At 49.4% G+C, this 25,298-nt stretch overlaps 1 protein-coding gene across 3 annotated transcripts in view; it reads left to right on the top strand.

The window, feature by feature from the left end:
• The window catches only part of SLC1A7 (solute carrier family 1 member 7), a 46,267-nt gene that overhangs the window by 3,353 nt on the left and 17,616 nt on the right, over positions 1–25,298 (top strand). For all 3 annotated transcript variants that reach the window (XM_054572408.1, XM_054572406.1, XM_054572414.1), the window contains exons 2-3: positions 4,637–4,716; positions 21,745–21,960. In XM_054572408.1, coding sequence (XP_054428383.1) covers positions 4,637–4,716; positions 21,745–21,960 — 296 coding nt within the window. The remainder of the gene's footprint in view (positions 1–4,636; positions 4,717–21,744; positions 21,961–25,298) is intronic.

Raw genomic sequence — 25,298 nt, 5'->3', positions numbered from 1 at the left:
ACCCGACCCTACCCCCAGTGAAAAAGCCAGATCATCATCACCATTCTTCCTTAAGTTGACAAGTCCCACTCATGTGCACGAAAGTTCAGTGCCTCACACTCATATATGAGCAGAAAGTCATAGTTCCTAACATGAAAGCAGAGACTAAACAAACAAAACAAGATGGTCTCTAATGAAGCAGAGACAATGCAGGGAGTAGAAGAAAACTTGTAAAATCTTAAATTCTTTGAAGATACGAGAGAAGATATAGTGACCGTAAAATGGAATAGGATGCAAAAAGAAGGGGTAATTGAAGAACAAGAAAGAGCTTTTGGACATTTAAAATAGATGAGCCAAGATTAAAATATCAAAAGCTGGGATAAAGTTGCAAAAATATACCAGAAAGTAAAACAAAATGATGAAAACAGAAAAAGAAAATTAGAATGTCCAACATCTAACTCTCTAATAAGAGTTTTAGAAAGCACAAACCAAAAAAAAGAGGAGGAGGAGACAAAAAATTCACAAAGAATTCAAGAAACCCTCAGAAGTGAAAGGTCTGCATTGCACTATGTATTTTTTAAAAAGAAAGAAGATCTCATACCATGGTACATCATCATACAAATTACAGAAATTGGGAGATAAGCAGATGATCCTTAAATGGTTCTGAGGGAATAAAACAAGTCACATGTAATGACTAGGAAATAAGAGTAGCTCAGAACACCTTAAGCAACCCTGGAATTGAGAAGACAAAGGGTAAGTACTTTTAAAATATGGAGGGGAAATTAATTAATGTGTTTATTTATTTATTTATTTATTTATTTATATTAAATTTATTGAGGTGACATTGATTTATAAAATCATTTACATTTCAGGAGTACAATTCTATAATACGCCATCTGTATATTGCATTATATGTTCACCACCTCAAGTCAAGTCTCTTTGGAGGGGAAATTCTTCTAAACTAAGAATCAATGCGACCAGACTGCTATCAGAGGTGAAGGTAGAATGAAAGTATTTTTATGCATGTAAGGACTCAGAAGTTTTTCTCCCATTCATTCTTACTGAGGAAGCTACCAAAGGAGATGTTCCAGCAAAACAAGGAAGTAAGCCAAGAAGACAACAGATCCAGGAAAGAGGAGATTCTACACAGGAGAAAGTCCCAAAAAGACAGCAAAGAAAAGGCCCAGGACAACCACTGGGCCTAGAGAGCAATCTAGTTGGAAAGGAAGATGGCGAGCTCTTGGACTGATGTCCCACGGGGCATAAGTGGAACTAGTATGCCTGAGTGTGCCTAAGGCCTATTTATTTATGTATGTATTTATTTATTTGTTTGTTTGTTTGTTTATTTATTTTAGAAATACTGCTTTATTTGAGAAACTTACATCCAAATTACTTTTGTGTGTTTTAAAACGTCCTAATGAGCATGCAAGAAGAAAACATATACAGCTTCCACAGAACAACAAAAACAAAAAAAAAATGGAGTTAATAGTTGCCCCAAATGATATTTCCTAAAAGAAAAAAGTGTAATTATTTAACCTTTCTTCTTTTAAGGTAGGATAAGTGAACTGCACACATCAATAAAATTTTCTCACTTTACAAGGAGGAAGGACTGTGATCCTGTTTTGATGCATATGAAATATAAAATATAAAATCCATTCTTCTGATCATTTTGAAGGGAAAAAATCATTCTTCAACATTTCAATTCTTATGCAATGAAATCCTAAGGTCTGTTGAGTCCTCCTCCTCTAATCAGGTACTGCCTGCACTTCCTCTTCTGAGACACACTTATGGCTCAGGCATTTACAGAGCCATCCATCTTTTTCCCTTCTTGTGGAGTCAAAGGGGGCAAATCCCATTAACTTCATCATTTCTATCTCTTCCTCTGTTTTGCCCTTCAAGTCTTCCTCAGAAATCTGCTGTTCTTTGCTTTTTGTTTCTTTCATTTCTTTCTTTTCCTCGTCTCTCTTTTCTTTCCGTTGAAATGGGGAGGGAGGTGAGGATCTATATAGTCTTGGGGACCTAGAGAGTCTCCTGTGTGTGGATCTAGAGCAGCTTCTTCTTTGACCTCTGGCCCAGGACCAGGACCCTTCTCTCATCTGCATTCTCTCTCCTAGGAGTGGACCAGGACCGCCTGGGCTCCCTCTGCAGGGAGCAGCTGTGACCTTGTTAGGTCCTTTTTTAAAATATATTTTTATGTGGAAATGTTTGTGTCAGTACAGTGAAACTAAATTTTAAAAGACCCTGGATGTCATTAGTTTGGATATCATTAGGTTATTATAAAACAGACATGGAAATTATTTACATGATGAAAAATTTCAGTACTTTAATGGAATGGGCTGCATCATGTGATGCCATTTTAATAGTGATTTATTTCAATCTACATACTTTCCAAGAATGTCACCATTTCTAAATAAGAAACAATCCTTGTCGTCTAGAACTACTTTGGTGCCTCCATATTCTGGAAGAAGAACTTTATCTCCAACTTTCATGATAACTGGTTGAATCTCGCCACCCTTTCCTTTGGAGCCCAATCCAACAGCTACTAGAGTTGCTTGAAATACTTTCCGTTGAGGTTGTTGTGGAAGCATGATGCCTCCTTTGCTCACAGTTTCTGCAGCACACATTTCAACCAATACTCGGTCAAAGATGGGAAGAAACTTTCTAAATGCCTGTCCTGCCATGACTCCAGCCACCACAGTTTGCACTCTTGTTAGTCCTTAAAGAGCGTTAAAGCATTTGGAAGAAATTAGTGAGTGTTTCACAGGAAACAAGACGAATGAAAAATCAGTCAATTATTAACTGCGGGAATGTAGGGTTGTACAAGAAAGGTTGTGCAAAAAACAAAGGTTGTATAAAAAGGGTTGTAGCTTATTACTTGGCTCAACAGTGAACAATATTTTATGATCAAAATATTGTAAACCTTGATGATTAACTTAACCAAAAGTTGATATAATGGTGAAATGGTAGGAGGAAAAGGGGAAAAGGAACTAAGTCTTCGTCTTCATGGCAGATGTCAAAAAGAGAAGTTAACAGATGTCAAAAGATGCATCTAAAAATAGTATAACCATACTATTTAGAAATAACAATACTAAGGAAAACAGCTAAAGGAATACAAGGGAAGTTGGGGTTGGGATAGAGATGGGCGAGGAAGGGGCTGCTTTTTATCATTATAGTGTTATTTAAATTAAAGAATATACACATGGGTTAAAATTAATTAAAAATACATAGCCATGATGGGTATATTTTTAAAAGCGGCATTTCCAGTGCATTGGGAATGGTGGCAGAGCAGGACGAGGAGGCCTGATTTCTGGGCCTTACTGTTGCTACCTCACTCTGTGGGGCAAGTCACCTCTCTCTCCTGGCTCAGCTTCCTCATCTACAAAATGAGTCAGGTAGACTAAAAGATCTTTAAAAAACCCTCACGGCACTGAAATTCTATGATTTGGAGCTTTTCAAATCATCGGACCATTAACTAAGTGTTAGGTTTGGTTTTGCTTTAAAAAAAAAAAAGTAGTTACAAGTACAAAACTTTAACTTGGATGGTGTTTGAAAATCCATGTACCAGCCTTTACCACAGGTTTTCCCTCTGATGAAAGTGGCCTCAAACGAGGGTTGCCATAAGTAGCAAAACTGAACTAAATTAAATTTTAAAACAGCACACCCATTACATTTGAATTTCAAATAAACAACAAATAAGTTTTAGTATAAGTAAAGAACAAATATTTGTTGTTTATCTGAAATTCAAATTTCACTGGGTTTACTAGTCCCTTCTGGTTTGGATGTCAGCATCTGGTCATGTGACTGGTGCCTCTGGAGACAGCTGATTGGGCAAGAATTTAGAGTCTAATCCAAGCCTCAAGGACAGGCTGGAACCAGCAGCCCCTGAGGAAACCCAACGTTAAGGACTCTGTCCAATAGGGGCTCTTTATACTGAGTGGTGTCTCACCGACCCAATCCAATTGTCTTTCAGCATTTTATATGTGAGACCTGTGGAAAGGGGGTTACTGGGTGCACCCACTGGACCCAACACAGAAGAAACTGGCTCAAGAATGCCATAGGCTTTTCATGAGTCAGTCTCCTTATAAACTAGACTGAGAACTTCAGGGCAAAAACCGTGCCTAATTCATTTTGGGGTATCCAGTGTGATGCCTGGCACAGTAAGCATCAAATAAATGTGGAACAGCATGCAGCCCTGCCCTCGTGCATCTTACCATCTGCTACATGAGACAGACTTACACCACGATGGGCAGTGAATGGTGCAGAAGTGGGGGGTGGGGGAGGGAGAGCTGTTATTTACTGTGATTACTGGCCATTTACTCTCACCCAGGCACTCTGCCTAATGCCTCATGGGCACCCTCTCATTTAAGCCTCCCAATGACCCTGGGAAGTGGTTGTTGCCCTCATGTTACAGATGAGAAAAACTCAAAGAGGTTGAGTAGCCTGCTTGAAGGCCACACAGCTAGTTATGGGAAGGGTGGGGGGTAATATTAGGACCTCCGTCTGTTCGGCTCTGAAACCTGTGCTTTCTCCACTGCTCTGCTGTCCACATGCTAGACAAGAGAGTGAGCATGAAATAGTGCTTTGAAGATTATGAGGAACCGAGCAACTGTGAAGTCTGCACCGCCTGCTGTAACCTCAGCTCTTGGTGTGTTTTCAGGAAATTAGTTACTTCCAGTTTCCTGGTGAGCTCTTGATGAGGATGTTGAAGATGCTAATCCTTCCGCTGGTGGTCTCCAGGTGAGGGCAGGGTGTTTGGCTGGGAAGTCTGGGGCGGGAGGGCAGGGATTCTGTACAGGTACTGTCGGTGCCCTGCCCCTGCTGTGGGCAGCTGGACTGCCCCTGCGGGCCCGCGAGCAGTTTGACTGTGGGGCCTGTATGGGCCGGACGCTGTGGCATGGGCTGCTGGAGCCTGAGTCGCTCAGTAGCACCAGTTATTTCAGTTATGGGACAAGGCCTGGCTCCGAGGTAGCCTGAGGCCGGGAGGTCAGGGATTGCTTCCCAGAGGAGGGGCTCTTTATGGTGAATGCAGTAAAGTGTCAGGGAAAGCTGACTTTGAAGACACTCATGAGATGGGACAGGTTATCAAACTTCTCCGAGCCTGTTTCCCCATCTGTAAATTGAAATATAACACCTACTCCCAAGGGTTATTGTGAGGATTATGTGAGGCTACATATTTTGTCTGCACTAAGTGTTCAGGGGGGCTGGGTCACAGGGTGTGAGGGAGGGAGGATGGGAGACGAAGCTGGAGGGGGACTTCCTGCTCAATTGTGAAAGACCTCGAATGTCAGGCTAGAGAATTCACACTTCACCCACTAGATCAAGGACCACAGGAAATCACTGGAGATCCTGTGGTCCCTACCGCTGGTGTGCTGTGCGACCTTGGGCAAGACCCTGCCCCTTTTTTTCCCCATAGCTCCAGATTCCATCTAAGAGCCCTCTGCTCCAAGGCCGTGGATTTGGAATCCTCACTTCCCAAGACTTCTCTGCAGAGAGGGAAGCAGACAAGTCCTGAGAGGCGTAGTGGGCTCTCTCTGCTGCAGAGGGTCATCAACCTCCTGCTATTGAGGAATAAGACCGCTCCTCCCCGTCTCCCTGTGGAGTCATGGACATAGTGCTCCCCAGGCCTGGAGGCCAATTAGTGGTACTTTCTCCTTCTCCCAGGGAGGCCTTGTCAAGCACAGCTCAGCACTGGTCTCTCAAGAAGCATCCAGGTCTCTCACAAGTCATTCTTCAAGGCTCTGCTGAAATGCCACCTCCCTCTTGAAGCTTTCCCTGACTTCTCAGCCCACTCTGGTTGTTGTCTCTTCTTTGCACATCTTCTGAGTCATTCACTGAGTCAGTGAATATGTCAAAGTTAACAATGGCCTCTACGTTGCTAAATCCAAAGGCCACTCCCAGTTCTTTCTCTGCCTGAACTCTCCACAGCGACCGATGCACTCGACACAGGCCCTGATCGCCTTTCCCTCCTGAAATACTCCCTCCTGTGGCCTTACGCTCCCCGGGCTCTTTGCTTGCTCTCTGCCTCTCCACCCCAGTTTCTCTCCTTCTACTCAACTCTAAATGTGGCAGTTTCTTAGCCTTTTTCTAATCTGTCCTCATGGCTTTAATATCCCACCTATAAGCCCAACACTCCCCAACATAGATCTTCCTCCCTGAACTCTCCACACAAGACATTATACATTGTTGTTTTATATGTATATTCAATTGTTGACTGGTTTCTTTATCTTCCACTGGACTGTAAACTCTGTAAAGGCAGAGACAACATTCTGTCGAGGTTTCACTCTGGGCCTAGCCAAATGCCTGGCATACAGTAGGTACTCATTAATACTTGTCAAGTGAGTTAAAGAATGAAGTCAACAATCAGGCATTGAGCTTTCTGGGTACTTGGCCCTGTGCTGGGTACCGCAGATACAGAGATGAATGAGGTTCTGTCTCTGAGGAGCTCACAGGCTGTGAGGGAGACTGATGAGAGAATAGACAGTTCCATGATAACTAAATAAGTTAATGGAGGAAGCACAGGACTTTTGTCCCCCTTCTTTCCTGTTTTATTGCAAAACAAAGCACCGGACTCTTGTTAGGCAGCTTTATGACCCTTTACTATTGACCATCCTCACCGCCTCTTAACTCCCTTGTGTGGATCGCAGAGTCAGACAGAATTGGGTTTCCATCCTGGCCCCACCATTTTCTAGCTGTGTGACCTGGGGCAAGTTACTTACCTTAAAAAACACCCTGAAGTCAGCAAGTCAGATGTCTAGGTCCTACATCTGCTTGCACCACAAGTTATCATGTGATCTTGGCGAAGGCTCTACTCGCTCTGGGCCACAACTCATCCAGTTTAGTGACTAAGGGCCCATTCAGCTAAGGGCCTGAGTCCAGGCTCTCAAAGGCCTGATCTCTCGCCACCAGACCAAAGTACTTTCTCTTGGCTGGAAATGGAATGTGGTATTAACTTGAGAAAAAGCCAGTGTGTGATCATACATTCAGTTTGTTTATTATACAGTTTGGGCTGGTGCAGAGCAACCGTGTCATTGAAAAAAAGAGAGTGTTTAAAATTTTCCTACTAAGGGAGAGTTAAACCTTCTTCGGGGGGTGGGGGAAATGACACATTTCTGAGCTCCAGTCCCCTTCATCCCTGAACCCTGCTTTCTTTACCTTCACCTGGTCCATAACCCATCCATCCATCCATCCACCCTCTGCCCACAGTTCCCAGAACTCCTGCTCCAGCCAGCCCGGGGCCAGGGGACATCCAGGTCCTCAGGGAGCAACCACTCTGGTGTGAGGATTATCACTCAGGGCTGAGCAAAATCGCCAAACTGCTTTGAAAATTCAAGTGTCGGGCCTCATGCTGGGCTTACGGAACCAGACTTCTAAGGGGCCCAAGCAGGTGTTTGTCTTAAAAGTTTCGCAAGTGTTCTAATGGTTAAGACAAAACCAAAACCCTGAGGTCTTGGGATCAGGCCTCCTGGCTGGAGCTAAAGAGCCTGGCGTGAGGGCTGCGGCTCTTCAGTCCCCACTTTCTCCAAGTTGGAACCGCAGGAGACACAGGTTTTCTGCAGCATAATTACTCCAAGGCAGAGGGAGGATGCACATTTGCTTCTAGTTCCAATAACCTGTAAGTCTGGGCTCCAAATCCTGGCACTCAACTCTAAATGCTCTAACCTCTTTTCCAGGAGAACCTGCCACTCCTTCCCTATGCCAAGTTCCTGGAAGCAGGCTAGTCACCTCATTAGTCCCTAAGCATGCCACAGACTTTTCGACCTTCCACACTTTTGCCCATGCTGTCCCCGCTTCTGCGAATGTCCCCTTCTTCTCTTAATTAAGTCCCACTTCATGTTCAAGACCTAGTTCAAGTTCCTATCTGTGACATTCTGTGACAGCTATTCACTTACTAATAAATACTGATGATGACCTGTCTCCACTGTTGATGCTGCTTGTCACCCTGGATGTGTTCGGCATTGTTAGTTGAATGGCTTTGCAGTCACAGCTGGAATGCTACATTATGGGGTACTGACACCTTTTTTTGTACAGTAGTGATATAGGAGTAAGTCAGTATTCCTACCTGGACTAGCCACCCATGGCGCCCCTACCAAGGGGTAGGACCCGTTGCCATGACCCCTCCATGTGCATCACTGTGTTTTTATGTGAGATACCGCGGGGGCAGGTTCATTTTCTCCTTGGCATCCACACTAACCTCTACCTGGTGGTCAGTCACCATAACAGATTTTTGCAGGAGACAGAAATCTGACAGACAAGCAAAGAGAGATAAAGAGTAGTAAAGAAGAATGGGCAGTAATGGTGGAGGTTGACGCAAGGGCTGAAAAGACCCTGTGCCTGCTTTGGAGGGTCTCATTACTTGGCAGAGAGACAGCCACAGAGACACTTTGTTCCAGAGAAAGGAGGCCTGGAGAGGGGGAGGTGGGGCCAGCTGGCCTCTGCTGGAGCCCAATTTAGTCACTCTTCCCACAATCTGGCACCTTCCAGCACTTGGGCCTCTTTTCTCTACAATCTGCTGCGAGCCAGCAGCTAGCCTGAGCCCCTCCTCAGACAGGCATGCCACAGTCCAGCTGAGAACAACCTACCCTGCCAGCTGTGGCTTCGTAAGTCACAATGAGGGCGGTGTGCCGGCAGCACAGGCAGGAGCGGCTGAGAATCTGCAAGAGGCTCAGGGGAAGATCAGGAGGCTTGGGGTCACTCACTAGATATGTGAATTTACCCAAGCCTCTTAGCACCTGAGCCATAGGGACCTTATCTGTGACATGGGAAGAACACCTCCCTCCCTTGCAGGGTTTTTCTGAGAATGAAATAAGATAATGTACTCAAAACACCCAACCTGGCTCCTGATACCCTGCGGATGTCGCTTGGTTTCCTAACCTATTAAAGCTGCATCAGGCTACTCCAATGCCCAGTGGAGATGTTTCACAAACCCTCTCCATCTGCTTCTGCTCTCAGCAGGCAGTCCCTTTGGGTGACCTCCTCCTTCCTTATGTTTTACTTAGCACCGCGGCTTGTCACTCCTCTGGAAAGTCCACCCTGACTCGGGCACACGTGGGTGCTCCGTCAGCCCTGGTACAAACCTGCATGAGTCCTACATGCCTGTAATCATGGCAACCTTTACAGGGTATGGACCAGGTCCCATGCATCGCCATGTAACATGCCCTCACCTGTGCCCAGAGCCATTGCCCTTGCCGTGCTTGAAGAAGCCTCCTCATTTACCACAAATTCCTAGTGCTTACTGCCTCTGGGTTTTCTCTGCCCTCACGGTCCTACAACCAGTGATGAGGCACAGCCTTCGCCAGTTTCCCACCCACCTGCATACCCCTTGCTTTCAGTGGTTCATAAGTTTCGTAACTTCACTAACAGTCGGGATCAAGAACACAGATAAGGATCACATTGGGAGTGTAAGCCCTTTGGCCATCTCTTGGTTCTCTTTCTCTGTCTGCACTTTAGGTATCTATGCTGGCTAACAAATGACCACCAACTTAGTGACCTAACACTACATCCATTTATTATCCACCAGTTTCCATGGCAGGGCTTAGTTGGATTCTCTTCTTTGTCTCCCAAGGCTGCCATCAAGTGTCGGCTGGGCTGTGTTCTCATCTGAAGGCTTGGCCAGGGAAGAAGTCATTTCCCAGTGTCTGTCTGTCTGTCTGAGGGCCCATCTTCTTAATGGCTATCAGCTAGAGGCCCCCTTCAGGTCCTCAAGGCCTCTTTCTTCCTTCTGCCCTCTCCACAGATAGTTCCAACACAGCTCTTTGCTTCCTCAAGGCCAGGAGTATGATCCCTCACTCTCCAGTCTTCTAGAACAGAGTCTTATATAACATAAGCATAGCAGTGGCATCCCATCACGACCTTTGCCCTGTGCTATTAGAAGCCAGTCACCAGTGGCACTCGCACTCAGGGAGGGGATCATACAAGGGCGTGGACCATTGGGGGTCACCTTAGGGTGTGTCCACCTTTCTCTCTCTCCCTGCACCATCTTTCTTGCTATCCCCATTCCAAGAACAGCCAGAAATCCTGTCCTCCCTGTCTTTCAAAAGTCACCTCCACTCATGCCCTGTTCCTGGAGTGGGGTGGGGTAGAGTTGGGGCTCAGCTTCTGGTCCAAGGGGCTCATCAAGGAATTTCTTGTGAATATGGGGAATTCCCTTCCCATAAAAAAAAATCCTGAAGAATATGAATTTTCCTTTTTCACAGGACCTGGTACATAGTAGGTGCCTAATAAATGATTATTGAGAGACTAAAGAGCAGGGGAAAGGCAGTTGGAGCAGAATTCAGAGAAGTTTCATGACTAGCATGTAAATTGAGGATGTTAGGAGTTATCTTTTAAAGATGTTCTGTACTTTAAAAATTATATAAGCAAATTGCAAACATTTCGGCAAACAAGGGTAGGGGCAGTCCTCCTATGAACACAGAACCCCAATTCTGCCAGTGTTATCCATTTTCCTATGTTCGTTTTTACCATTCTTAGTAGGGAATTTGCTAGGCCCAGGGTGCGGTCCTTAGCTGACTAGCTCCGCAGCTCTTCCTTGTCTGAGCCCGTGAGCTGGTCAGGCCTGTCCTCAGATCCTGACAAAAGGAGACCAAATAAACCAAATGCCAATTTATTCACTCAGAGAAATAAATCAATTGCCCAAAAGGACAGATGCACACGGCCTCAGGCCAGAGCATATCTCACGGCGCCCACTGGTCAAATCTGTGTGCTGGCAGAAAAACGTATTTAATTGTATAACTAATGTGACTCCAGGTTTGCCGTTTTCAGTTAATTTCCAGGGTCCCACCTGGTAGAGCCTCACTGGATGTGTATTTAACTTAAGAGACATCAATTACGTACGATGTGAAAGGAGAAACAAGAATAATTTAAAGGAGGCAGGAGCTCTTCCATTCAGAGCTGCGCTCCAAGGAGCACACCCTGGGAGGCGTGTCTGCTCGGCGCTGAGCCGGTCCCACTTCCTTCTCGCACTGTACTTCCCTGCGGCCAGTACGATTTGAGGCCATGAAAGAACATTGTTTGGGTTTTTTGTTTTTGTTTTTTTTTAATATCACAGCTTCTAAGTGTATGCTGACTGCTGCAACTGGTGTTCATCTAAAGAAACATCAGTCCATTCCAAAACTGGGAGAAAAGTGACTTGAATCACTTATATGGAACTAAACCTCCTGAACTTTACAGGCAACTTAAGGGATCTTCAGGGGCTAATTTAACTATAACTGGTTTTTGCCTGATGCACTGACTTGAGACCTGAATATGCTGACTACGATCCTGTTCCTCTGTGCAAGCAGGAGTCCCAGTGTCTTCCTCTTGAGCCTGCATCCCACAGGCCAAGGTCAGTTTTTTTCACTCAGTGAAAGCTTCATGCCAAGCAGGTAAAGAGAGACTGGAACATCTTGCCACCAGCCCCGTTGCTCTGGTTCCTTCCTCATGGTGTCACTGTTGAACACAGGCCCTGCATGTTCTGGTTCAAGCCTGCACACTACCCTCTGCAGGTTTGTATTCCTGCCCAGGACACAGGGGTGCCCTGCTCTGGCTCCTTGATCCCACCAAGGTGCTCGATCATTGTTTCTCAAACCATCCTTAGTCATGTCCTGAGCTTAGTTCCCTGGGGTTGAAACCTGAGTCCCTTTTTCTCTCAGTGAGTTAGCTCTAGGTGCCTTTAGTGCCAATAGACCTTGGTCATGAGCACCCTAAGTATACCTGGACCCTAACTTCAAATCAGAGGGTGCAAGGATTGGGATCTGAGTCTCTTCTCCCTCAGAAGGCCCCTGAGCCCCTTGTGCAAATTGGTGCATCTTTCCATAACTGCAGATCTTAAGGTCTCAGGGAGGGGCACTAAACCACTGAAGTCTCTACCTTTCCTCGGACAGTATGTACCTTCTTACCTTACATTTGCCGTTTGAAAAATTCTTCTAAAAACAAAATCAGCTGCAAGGAGGCTTGCTGTCTCTACCCATGAACATAGAATTCTCTGACAAAATTTAGAAAATTCTGCCTCTCATTGCATCAGAACTAATAGTCTGATAGTTAGGACTTGCAACAACATATGTCATGTCCTTGAACGTGGGCTCCTCTCTCACGGGTGGTGCTTGGTTTGCCACTCTCAGCTGTCTTCTCTGTGCTCCACTGCTGACTGGTCCCATGCTAATTACATCTTCTTTCATTAGAAAAGTCAAGCCTTGCCCTGGCTGGTGTGGCACAGTGGATTAAGTGCCAGCCTGCGAACCAGAGGGTCAGTGGTTCAATTCCCAGTCAGGGCGCAAGCCTGGGTTGCAGACCAGGTCCTGAGTAGGGAACGTGTGAGAGCAACCACACACTGATGTTTCTCCCCCTCTCCTTCTCCCTCCCTTCCCCTCTCTCTAAGAATAAATAAATGAAATCTTTAAATAAAAAGAAAAGCCTTTTGGGCCTGGGAGCCTTCCTTTCCCATTTCTCCCAGTAATACCACTTGTCTCTACTCATCCTTTTTGCTTTTAATTCATAGTTTAACCTAAAGAGTATTGGCAACTTTCTGTTCCTTTAAGTTCTTGGAAGATACTTACTGTTACTTCTGCAAACATAAGTCTATCTACTTCTCTTTTCTTTTTCATCTAACAGATGTCCTAAGAATCGCCATGTTGCATCCTCATCTTCATAATAACCCTGTTTTACTGTTCCACTTGCGACTGGAGCAGAGTTTCCACAGCCCTTTTACCCTCTCCAGACACCTAGGATGTTGCTGGATGTGCTGTTAGGGCATCACTGCACCTGGAACTCTAGATTTACCTCAAGTTCTGTTATTTACCACACCCTTAGCCTCAGCCATAAAACAGACACAATGCCATCTGCAAATTTACAAGCCAGTTCCCAGCAGGTGCTTTTATGTGTGACCCATGTAGCCCCACCGAGGCTAGAGTTTGCTTCTATCCCTGGGAAGTCAACTGAGACTTGTTTTCACATGTCCCCAGCCTCGAGTGACACAAGGAAGCAGGGGCGGGTCAAACCAGCATCTGGATCCAGCTAGGACCTCCAATTCTCCACTTGCTTTTTGCCAAACGCTCCTTTCCCCTCATTCTTCACGTTCTCAAACCAGGCATCATTCAAGGAAAACCGAATCCATGTGTCTGTGATTCACTGAGTCTGAACATGGCAGAATGTTTTCTAAGCTCCATCTCTTCACAAAGAACTCCAAGTTCAAGTGTGGGTTTGTGTGCGAATGTGTGGTGCGTCTTTACATGTGCATATGGTGTGCGTGTATGTGCACACATGTGTGTTCCTGTGTATGTATTGTTTTCCTATGTCTCGTAAGAATGTTAAACTGATTTTTCTTAGAATCAGGAAATCATGTTTGGCCAAAGAAACCCAACACTCCCTTCTCCCCCTTCCTGAGGAACTCTAGTTTGGCAGAAAACTCCCAAACACCCACGTCCTAACTTATTGGAGATGATCCTGGGCCAAGCAGCCGTCAAAGTCTGGTTTGGGGGCCAGTGTGCAGGGGGCAGCTGCCCCAGGGCTGCCCAGGGCCGGCAGTGAGTAGCGGGGAGGCAGGGGCGGGGTAGCCTGTGCAGCCTGGACTCTGCCCCTCGAGCCATGGGCAACTGTTCTTCGAAGAACTCTGCTGACCTCTCTGATGGGAGCCCTGGGATCTGTCTTTGGCCTTCTTGTCCAGTCAGCTGACCGCCTTACTCATCAAGATGGGAAACGTGGTCCAGCTGGGGGCTGTGGGTGGGGTCAGCTCATTAGCCTGGTGACTCCAAAAACTCCCAGGTTTTATCACCCGTCACAGTCTCCCATGCTCTCCGCCCCCCTCCCGATAGAGAGTGCCTACTCATCCTTCAAGGACCCATTCAGCAGTTGCTTCCTCTGGGAAGCCTAGCCGGATTCCCTGCCTGGGCAACACCCCGGCCCTGGCCTCTCAGACTCAGCCATGACCCAGGGTTTTGTGCTGTCCAGCTGCAGGTCTTTTAACCGCTGGGCAGAGCTCCCTGAGGACCACAAACCCACCTTCATTCAGTTCTGGAACCCCACAGCACCCTGAGCAAGTGTTCATCATCGAGTGGGCTGGGAACATATCTGAGTCTGGGGAGGTGGGGGAGGTTTTGAAAAAGCTCCCTTCCCTGCGGAGAAGTGCAAGACTGCCCTGGGGTGGGGGTGTTCATCCGAGCTGGGATGAGTCTTACTTGGGTGGGCCCAGCCAGAGCCTTGGGGGAGTAGACACTCGGAGCCCAGCTGGTGCAGGAGGAGATCTATGTTCCCATAGGCTCTGGCTGGGGTCTTTCCTTCCCAAAGGAGCTGGGCTGCTAACCACGGCATATTGGCACTCACCATAACCAGCCATGACAGACACCCCGAGGAAGTTGTTCCTAATGGTAGAGGGTCTGCAAAGACAATCTGGCTTCCTCCCACCTGACACTCTTTGCTTCAGGGGAAAGAAAGGGGTTCCGCTCACGTGGAGTTAGCCCTCATCACCCTTGGGAAGGCGGTGTCCATGGTGGAAATTGTTGAGAATGGTCAGTGGTCTGATCATTCTGAGCTCTCGATGCTGCAGCTGCGGTGTCTCCAGCTCTCGCTTTTGATTCAGTTCAAGCTTCTTATCTGCAAGCCCCAGTCAAGCACCGTCCCTGCCAATCTCCTCGCCACAGGGAATCTGAAGAGAAAAGAAGCGGTTGGGTCTGTGTGGCTCCAGAGGACAGGGCTGGGCCCAGTGTGGGGAATTCTCTCCCCTGGGGGCAGATCTCATTCTGGCACCAGGAGGGACTTTTTCATAAACATAACCAAGCCAGCAGCAGAGGTAATGAGTTCTCTGAACTCTGAGACGTGCAAACCGAGGCAGCAGAGGGATTTCTGCCCTTGACATGCAGTGCTGGGACCAGATAACCCGGACTTCAGCCATGTGGGAGTCTGGGCATCCTGCCTTATGGCTTAGAAGGAGCTGGCTTGAGGGTGGACTTGTGGCAGAGCCATCTGGGAAGCGTGATTCTGCAGTAACGTGGCACTTGCAGTCAGCTGCAGGGCCTGTCATCTGCTCAGGGGAAAGAAGGAAGCTGTGATGCTTGTAAGCGCTGAGGGGACTCCCACGGACCCCAGATGCCTCCTCCTGGTTGCCTGTCGGGTGGACTCCCTGCAGCTGCATCCCAGAGGCCAGCTTGGGAGAGCCTCCCTGACTAGGTCAGCCGAGGCCAGAGCCCAAGGACTTGGCCATGGGGCTCGGAGCTCCCTCCTGTCTCTAACATCCTGGAGCCAGGATGTTGTGAATGTAGATGTTGTCATGCTAGTAGAACAGTGTTCAAATCTACTTACTCACTGTGTGACTTTAGCAAGTTGCTTACACACTTCAGTGATCGGGAGTCACTACTTCTCAAGGTGGTCCCTTTCCGGGAGGGACAGCTCTGTTTGTTAGGAAGTGACTCCTTGTGCTGAGCTGAGACCTGCTTCCCTGTGGCTTTCCCTATCCATCCCCACGTCCCCACGTCTGCCCTGCCCCAGGCTCCCAAGCCCTGCCCCCTCAGCTTCCTCCCCCAGGTCTGCATCAGTGCCACCTGCCATCTACCCCAGCTGCCCTCTGGGACACACACCTCCCTCTCCTGTCCTTTTCCCAGTGGGTCTCAATGTCAGGGCAGGTCCATGTCCTCCTCAACAAGTTCCCCAGGCTTCTGGCCTCACAGACTGAGGGCCCACCAGTTCTTCTGCAGGCCCCGGACCCAGGCAACTCACTGAAGTGGAAGCAAACAAACTCCCAGAGTCCCCTTCACATATGCTGCTGCTAAGTCTCAGCCTCCTCTGCTCCCTTCCACCCCAGAGTGTGTGCTCTCTGAGCTATTGAAGCCAAGTATGGCCCAACGTGTGTCTGTGTTCAGTTTCCTCATGTCAGAATTGGCCCATGGTCCCAGCCTGCTGGGGGCTGCTTAGTCCCAACTCCCTCATCCAACATATTAGCTGTTCTTCCCAGCTTCCTGTCCTCTACAAATCCAATCCACATGCTCTCAGCGGCCTCGGCCAAGCCATTGATAAAAATGACCAGGAAGGAGCTGGCTGAGGGCAGAGCCTGGAAGTACAACCCCAGAGACCCTGCAGGTTCTCGCCACTCAGAAGAAGGCACTGCCTGTGATAGTCATTCCCAAAAGTTCCAGTCTGTTCCCCCAAATTCTGGTGCCATCGGCCTCAATGTCACATAGATACACAGTGCCGGGGGCATTCCCTAAACCTGGCAAGGAAATCACAGCTGCTTTAGGTGACCTGTTTTCAGGCATCTGGGCTCACAAGATGTTTTAACGATCTAGTCTAGACTTCTACCCTGACTTAACATCACACACATCAACAAAAGTGCACCCAGGCTAAGCCAGGTCCTGGGCTCTAAGGACCCAGAACTGAGCCAGATCCAGCCCTTCCCAGGCACGGCTCTTAGTCTGTGGGGCAGGTCAGTCAATGCCAATGATTAGAATGTATTGAATACTTATTACATACCAGATGCTATTCTAAACCTAGGTTAACCTTCACAAGAAGACTTCGTTGTCTCCATTTTATCCTCTAGTGGAAACATGCCCAAGGGCTCCCAGGTAGTGAGGGACGCAGGCAGGAGCACACAGGAGCTGCCTAGTGTAGCCTGGTAGGCTCTGTATGGAGGTGGTGCTCCCGTGGAGACTTGAGAGGTGCGTAGCAGCAGCAGAAGAGGAGCAGAAAGGAAAGCAGGGAGCAGGGCCGAGGGACGGGGTCCTTCACGGCTTCACTCACACTCGTTCCTGCCAGCCTGTGATACGCCAGAGCTGGGCCCCAAGGACTCAGGGCAAGAGCCCCGTTACAAACGGGAAACACAGGGTACTCTGGGGAGGAGGGTGAGACGGCTGTCAGGGAAGGCTTCCTCGAGGAAGTGATGTCTAGACTGATTTTGGAAAGGAAAAATAGAAATTTGAAAAGGCATGTGCGCGGAGTGGGAGAGAGAATTCCGGGCTGAAGGACCAGCCAGTACAAAGGTGGGTCCAGGAGTAGTAGAAAAACTAGGGTGGCCGGGACAGTGAGGAGGAGGCGCGTGACCCAAGGCCACGAAGGAGTATAGACAGGTCCTGAGGACTTCAAACCGGGAGGCCCCCCCAGCAGTCTGAGTAGCCTGTCTGCCCGCCGAAGTGAGGTGTGCAAGGAGAGGGCGCCTCCAGGTGTTAGACGGGGTCACAATACCCTCTTCAGGGGTTGGTGTGAGAACCAGGTGTGAGTCAGTAAACAGCCTTTTCTCCCTCCCTGAGGAGCCCGCCAGCTGCGGCCTCCCTGCCCCCACCCCTGCAAGTGGAGCCATTACCAGATTGAAACAGGCTGCGCCCTGGAACCCAGCCAGCTTTTCAATAACCACAATCTCTTGAACCCCTATCTCTGGACTCTGGGTGGTGGCCAGATGGCTTGGGAGGGAGCCCAGACCTCTGGGCTTCCTGAGGCTCTTCCTCAGGTCCCAGGAGCACCTAGCCATGCTGGGAGTAAAGGAAGCAAGATTATCTATTCTTTCCTTGCCATAAACCACAGAGCCAGAAGGGACATTTGAGGTTATCCTCATGGAACCACCCACTCAATCTAGAAGCCTTGATCTAGCACCCCAACAGGGGGCCATTCAGGCTCCACTTGGATATCTCCAAAGGTCGGGAGCTCACCACCACAAACCTGAGGGCTGTCGCATGGGAGAGGTCACGAATTCTGAGAGGTGAACTAAAAACGCATTACATGGACTAAGTCGTATTTAAGATCATGGTCAGCCAAAACCAGAAGACCTTCTTCTTCCACGGGAGTTAAACCAACTCTACCACAGAGAGGCACTGTGGGGGTGGGGAAACCCGCGGCGGGGTTCTGAAGTGGAAACCCTGTTTCAGTTTTGACCCTACAGCTTACCAGGTGGGTGGCTCGGCTAATTATTTCTACCTGCTGAGCTTTATTTTCCTTATCTGCAACTCAAACTCCACAGTCCAATAACATAGTCAACAGCCATAAATAACTATGAAACCCTCGAAACGTGGCTAGTACTGAGGAAATGAACTTTTTAAAAAATTAATTTAAATTAAAATTTTAAAGCCTGACTTAGTTTTACAAACATTTTAATAGACATTTTTAGATTGATTTCACATTGAAATGATAATATTTTGGATATCCCGGCTTAAAGTATTCTTAAAATTAACTTCACCAAAAAAAGGAATTTCACCTGTTTCTTTTTTTAATTTGACTACTAGAAGATTTAAAATTACAAATGTGGCTCATGTAACTGTATAGGGCAATGCTGACTTAGAACATTAAGGATCGAGTTAGGTGGGTGTTTCAGTGTTTGAGAACAGCTAAGCTCCAGACAAATTTTGGTTTCTGTGGCTGCCGGCTACTCAAGGGCTTGTGTTTTCCATCATACAAGCAAGTCATGCTCATTCTAGAAATAATGGAGAATGTGGGAAAATGTTAAAAACAAAACAAAAATTACCCATAATTCCACCACCCCAAAACAGCTACTATTAAACTTTCTAGAGCTTTTTTTCCTATGCACGTCCGTATGACCTCATATTTCCCGCAAACTAGCCTACCCGGATTTAGGTTCTCAGAAAAGTCACTTTTAACAGTTTAGCCCAAATGTCTGGGACCTCGAGGAGTCCCCATCAGCTAATGGCAGGACCTGGGAACACCCTTCTTACTGAGTTCTGGAGTGGGCACCAGCCTGCGGAGGGGAGAGGCTGCTCCGTCAGCTATTGCCAGAAATTCCCTCCCCGACCGCTCCCATCTCCGCTGATCTCCTCTCTCTTCAGCCAGTAGGGAAACCTTTCCATTTGGTGGGGAGGGAGGGAGGTTCCAGAGCGGAATTGCCTGGGTCCCAGGTGGTGGAATTCTTTCTATTTTATCCATCAGCCCTCTCCTTTCCAGAGCTCCTGGGCCAGGGGCCCCTTCTTGCTATATCTAGAATCCACACTCCCTCCCATCCCTCATCCATGTCTGTCACTGACTTGGCACCACCCCATGTTAGACCTCTTCTTCCTCAGGAGGACCTTTGGCTCCTTTCTGAAATCTGATTGTTACCGGCACCATCTCCTGCACAATCCCTCAAGCGCGCCTATATATCTGTCTGGACCGGAAACCTGGAGAGGGGTCTCCCTGGCCGGAGCTGCAGGGCTCCCGACAGAACTGTCACTACCTTGTACCTTGCTTTCTCCACCTGGCATCCAATAGGAACGTCTTTCTCATGATGCCGTCACTTCTACTGGCTGCTTAGAAATCCATGGCATGAATATGCCAGTACTTTTCATCTAATGATATCACGGTCTCTTAAGCTGAACCAGGATTTTGCTCTTAGAAATACTGTACTAGCGATCATCCTGGCACTCTTTGTTTACTTTGATATTCTCGCATCTAAGAAATTCTTAGTTCTCCCTTCTCAGGCATCCAGCAAACTCTGCTAGGTGAGTTGCGCTGAACTCCTCTCTCCCGTGGCTCCCTGGGCCTGGCACTCATGGCCACCACACTCCTGAGCTTGGTCTATCTTTTCTACTTCACATATCACCAGGCCTCAAATGTGACCAGAGCTCTGACTACATTAAACATTAGAGTGTTCCCGTATCTGCCATCCTCTCAGCCTCCCTGTTGGCTTCTGCAGTCCACTGCCTGGCACATCTGCCCCATCTCTAAATCCTCCTCATCCTCCAAGAACCAACTCAAATGCCTCCTCCTCCAGGAAGCCCCTCATAACTCTCCAAGCTAGGAGTAACCCTTCCCTCCTCTGCATAAAGATAGCACATCCTTGTCCTCTCCCTTATGGTACTGATGCAACCGTCCACCTTGTCCACGGGTTACTTGAGTCTACTTGTGTCCTAGTGTCTGTGTCTGTCTCCTTCCCTACCCACCTAACAGATCAGGAGCTACTTGAGTTCAGGGACGGATTCCGATTTCTTTCTGTGAGCACAGGGCACGGCATAGAGTGGGCATGAATGAAGGAGGACAGGCCTGGAGTTGGGGTCTGAGTTCTGGTCCAGTTGGCCACCCGTGTTTTGCGCAACCTGGGACAGGTCCTCCTCTCTGAGGGCCATGGCTTCCCTGCGGCCAGAAGTAGTCGGACCTCGCTGTGGGGGTTGGTGGCCCGGGGACAGTGGGTCCTGGGATGATGGGCTGGGCCTGGTCTGCGGGTAATCTCTCCCATGGATGATGATTGCAGAGAAGCCCCCCATTTTCCCTGGTCACACAATCTCATTATAAGCCCTTTAGGATTTATGTCTGAGACCTACCCTAGGCCCATCGCTAAGGTATCTTGGCAAATAGAAATGAACAGAAATTGTAAACATTGATTTGTTCATTGATTCACGCTCTCCTTGATTCAGCAAGCTACTGCCAAGCTGTATCCTATCAGGGTCCTGTGCCTGGCTTTGCGAGCCCAGCATTGAACCAGACCCAGGCCCAGCCCCAGAGGCACTTCCAGGAAACAGTCAGCAACCTAGTAAGGTGGGCCTGGGATGAGGGGCAGGACCGGAGTTCTGGGAGCCCAAAAAGGGGCTTTCACCCCGCCCGGTAGTCAGGGAAGGTATCCTGGAGAAGGACACTCTTAAGCTGTGTCTTCACAGAAGAGTGAGCCTTTGCTACAGCGAGCAGGAAGAGTAGGGTGCTCACAGGCAGCAGTTACAGGGTAGGGGAGAGGCTAGTTGTGCTCAACCTGATGCTGCCTGCACAAAGCCTAATGGTAGGAGGAGCATGAAAGGGGAGGGATTATCCATTCTTGTTTACATGATTAAAACCAGACAAATACTTCCTTTATCTGAAAAAATGAAAGGGCTTGGGGGAAAATCCTTTTGGCAGCAAAGCAACTGTGTGAGCATCTCCTTAACTAATCTCACTTCCCGCCCGGCCTTCCCCCGCAACCCCCCACCTCCGCCTCCCACAGCCATGAGAAGAGTAGCTCCAGGTTGACCTGCTCGGTGGGCAGAGTCCAGGTCAGGGTGGGCAGGGGTCAGGAAGACCCAAGAAGAGAGAGACCCACAAGCCCCCTCCACACAGCCTCCCACGAGCGGAGCCTGGGCCTGGGCACTAACCCAAGATGGCCAAAGGGCTGCACCTCTTAGGGAAAATCTAACCATGGCCTGATTTTATAGATGGGCATCCTGGGGCCCAAGGATGGGGATGTGACTTGCTTGCCAATGAGCAGAGCAAGGACTAGGACCCAGGTCACCAACTCCCAGTCCAGGGCTCTAACTCATTCATTCCCTCACTCATTCATCAGTTTATTTGGCAAGGCTGCAATAACTACCTACTTGGTGGCAGCACTGAGAGCTCATGCTGGGCACTGGGGACACACAGAGAAGTCAGATCTGTCCTTCTTCTCCCATGGCTTCAGTCTGATAAGAGAGACAGACAGGTAAACATGACAGTGACCACAAGGTCAGACTAAGGAGGCCGGGGCCTATGGGAACCCCAATAGGCTCCTCACTCTGGGGGAGCTGCAGGTAGTCCAAAAAGGTTTTACCAAAGAGGTGACACCGAGCTTAGTCTTACCTAAGGTGTAGGAGTTGGGCACGTGAAAGAAGCTGATCAGAGGATGTGAAGCAAAGGCAACAGCACATGGAAAGGCCTAGAGGTGGGAAAGGGCTTGGCTGGTGGCCCTGGGCATGGGGGAGAGAGCAGAACAGAGAAGAGGAGAGAAGGAGGCATGCGGATTAGATTACTGGGGGTGAAAGGGGTTCCCATGCCTGCACGTTCCCTAGAGCACTGTGAGGGTGCTGGGCAGAGCCTGGGTGGGGGGCAGCAAGCGTGGGGGTGCCCAGGGCCTGCCCCACCTACAGACAGTGACCCACGTCGCCCTCCCAGCTTGATATCCGGCCTCGCCTCTCTGGATGCCAAGACCTCCAGCCGCCTGGGCATCCTCACTGTGGCATACTACCTATGGACCACCTTCGTGGCAGTCATCGTGGGCATCATCATGGTCTCCATCATCCACCCAGGCAGGGCGGCCCAGAAGGAGGCGACGGAGCAGAGCGGGAAACCCATCATGAGTTCAGCCGATGCCCTACTGGACCTCATCCGGTAACCCCCGCCCCCGACACCCTGCTTGGGAAAGCCATGCCCGGGCTGGGGCTGCCGGCTGCACAGCGGGCAGGATCAAGTGTGGGAGCGAGCGCTCGGGGTCTTCTCTTGATTACTCATGGCAATAAGGCGGCAGCCACAGAGGCCGCTCTTCGCTCCTTCAGCCCCTGCGCTCCCTCGGGCCTCACACGGCACTTCTGCCCCCATCAGGCTGAGAGCACCTTCAGGGCAGGACGGGGTGGCTCCTCTGGGATCCCAACCCTGCACATGGCTTGGCACAGAGCAGGCGTCAGTGATTGCTCACTGGGCTTGCTTGTGCGCGCCCAGCCTCTCAGGTGGAAGGCCAGCAGTCACAGGTCCCACCCCGCTCCGCTGCCCTTTCCTTTTTGGTCCCCTTTTTACAGGCCTGTCTGACTCCAAGGGCAGGCCCCTCTTCGCCACCCCCCCTTCCGCCCCCCACGCTGCCCCTGCCTGGGCCATGGGCTCTGCTAACCATTTGTTTCACAGATCTGTTCTTTCCTCCCAGGAAAGTGCTCTAGACCCTGCAATAATATAACCACGTCTGACTCCCCTTCCCCAGGCTCCCGACCACTCCCCCTCCTCTCTGGCTGCCTCACCAGAGCTGGCCCTGTGCCAGGACACTCAGAGCTGCCCGAGATCCGGTGGAGAGAGAAACCCATGACTAGACGCAGACGACATGGGGTGGGGGCTGTGATGAGGGACCTAAGGGCTGGGGGTGGGCGGGAGGAGCAGGGTCACAGGAGGCAAAGCTGCTGCTTTGAAGGATGGGGTGAGCGGGAGGGCAGGGGAGCCAGGGACACAACAGCTGTGTGCGGCCCTGAGCTGAGAGGGAATGTCGTGGGGAGAAATCATAGTCCCTTCAGTGTGACGGGGCCTGAAGAGTGCGGTGGCGGGGCTGGGTGGGGGGAGCAGGTGGACAATCACTGGAGAAGTCGGTGGTGCTGGACCGCGAAGAGCATTGTGAATCAGGCCAAAAATTGTGTTTTATCCTGAAATGGGTTTAACATATAGGACTGGCATGATCCAATTCAGAAGGCTGACGGGGGGGCGGGGGGGCGGCCTTGGTAGGAGGGGAAGGCAGAGGCAGGGGCGGGGCCAGGGCGTCGGCCATGGGCACGGGGAAGAGGGCAGACCGAAGGGCCGCTCAGGGGGCAAAGTCAGCGGGAGACGGGCTAAATAATGGGGAGGGTGGAGGAGATGGCGGTGCTGATGGCATGAAGGTTTCAGGTCTGAGCACCCGAGTGGACGGTGGCATGGTCACCGAACCGGAGGACGGTGCCAGAGCAGGATATCCTGGGGGAGAGGGCTGCCGGTGGTTGGCTGGTGCATCCGTCTAGTGGGAGAATCTGACCTGGAGAAGGAGTTTGGGAAACCAGCAGGGTAGAGGCATCAGGTAGACCCTGGAGGTGGAGGGATCTCCCAGCACGATGTGGGTGAGGAGAGCAGGGCCAGGACAGAGCCCCGGGAAGCACCGCATTGGAAGCGATTACCCCATCAAACTTGCTCTGTGGGCTCCTTCTAGTCCTTTTCATTTTCTTGCCGGTCTCAGGTATAAGAAACCCAGTCCAGTCTACTATTACAACTCCAGGCTCATCTGATTTAAAATGAATCCTATCTTAGCCTTTTGTGCCTGATTCAAACTTGGAAACATGGAGTGGGAAGAAGATCATAGTAGGTTTTCCTCTTTCGTGCTCCATCTACTCCCCTGTTGCTAGCACTGGGGTTGGAGTAGTGGAGAGAGGACAGAGTGGGCTAGAAGGTCCTCCTCCGCTGGCGGTGGAGTGAGCTGGTATAGACACTCCCAAGGTGTATTTCCTCAGGGGTGCTTTTGTGGGTTCTTAGGAGCCCCTCCTGCCACTGGCGTCTTCCTTGTTATTCCCTTGACTTGGGTGGTCCCGCTCCATCTGTTATGCCTTCCTCAGGGCTGACCTCTGGTCAACTCCTCTGTGGAGGTCGCCTCATCCCCCTGGATGATCCTTTTAGGCAGGGTCCCTTCTGCAGGATCCACATCCGGCTCATGGGAAGCATACGTATCTTTGCTGGAAGTGCAGGCCTTTCCCAGGGCCTTTGGACATGAGTCAGGCACCAGCTCTGACACTCCTCAAATCCTAAGGGACACTCCTCTCCTCCCCTATAGGGGTAGAGACCCAGCGCACAGTTCTCTCTCTCTGCTCCCTCCTTTCCTCACTCTCTTTCTCTCTCTCCCTCTTCACCCTCTCTATCCATTATTAATTGTTGTGTAACAAACCAACCCAAGACTTAGAGGCTTAAAACAGCTTTAGGTCTCTAAGTCTGCTGGACGGTTCTGTGCCCGCAGGCAGCTGGTAACTCACCTGGGGAGCAGCTCATCCAGGATGATCTCAGCAGACAGACTCAGCTGCGCTCCCGTGGGCTCTCATCCTCCAGCAGGCCGGCCTGGATTTACTTCTTGGTGATGACAGGATTCTAAGAGAGAGCTAGGCTGGGCATATTCTTATGATGAAGGAAGAGGACCATCTCTGCTTCTGTCAAGTCGGTTAACATCTTATTGGCCAAAGCGACATGAGGCCAAGCCCCGACTCAGGTGGGAGGGGACCACAATATTACTAGGCAAATGGCGTCCTTGAATGGGAGTCACCAGTGCCATCAATCTACCACTCCCTCCACTTTCTCCCTTCTCCAGGTTCTCTTTCATTCTCTGAGGCCTGTGATGAACTAAGGATCACAAAAATACTTGCAATTTTGTTCCTATTGTGTGGTTCTCAGCCACAGGGTCTAGTGCCAGAAAGAGACCCAGGCAGGCTGTGTTGCATGCTTGTTTCTTAAGCAAAACAGCCCACCCCTCAACCTAGAATCAAGGTCTTAAGTGTTGACCTCTGCCCTGTCCTCCTAATCTCATCTCCCAGAACCCACCTCCAGAAGCTTCTGCTCAGGCCCTGCAGCCTCCCCACTGGGTTAGAGGTCTTTGTTTTCCAGAACCACAGAGCTAGAAGCTGGTGAATTTGGGAAGGACGGATGGAGCAGGGTGGAGTGCATTCCCTTGCCTGGTGATTTCATCCAGTACCAGGATGATGAATACTTTCTGTACGCTGATGCTGACAAATTTTGTTTCCAGCCTAGAAACCTGTCCCCTGCACTTTAGATTCTTACATACAGTCGTCTAAAGGCATCTCAAAATTAGCATGTCCAAAGCTAATCTTTTGATTTCCCTATAAATCTGCCCTTTGCTCAGTCCTGCCCGTCTTGGTCTGGTGTCTCTCATTCCCTTATATCCTGCCCCCAATTGTCAGCAAATTCTGCCAGCTCTACCTTCACTATAATATTCCAAACCTTGTCCC

This window comes from Pteronotus mesoamericanus, unplaced genomic scaffold (assembly GCF_021234165.1).
Source record: "Pteronotus mesoamericanus isolate MK-2021 breed Mesoamerican mustached bat unplaced genomic scaffold, CSHL_Meso_final contig_105, whole genome shotgun sequence".
Lineage (NCBI taxonomy): Eukaryota > Metazoa > Chordata > Mammalia > Chiroptera > Mormoopidae > Pteronotus > Pteronotus mesoamericanus.
The sequence above is the reverse complement of the archived record's forward strand: the minus strand, read 5'-3'. Positions and strand labels throughout refer to the sequence as shown.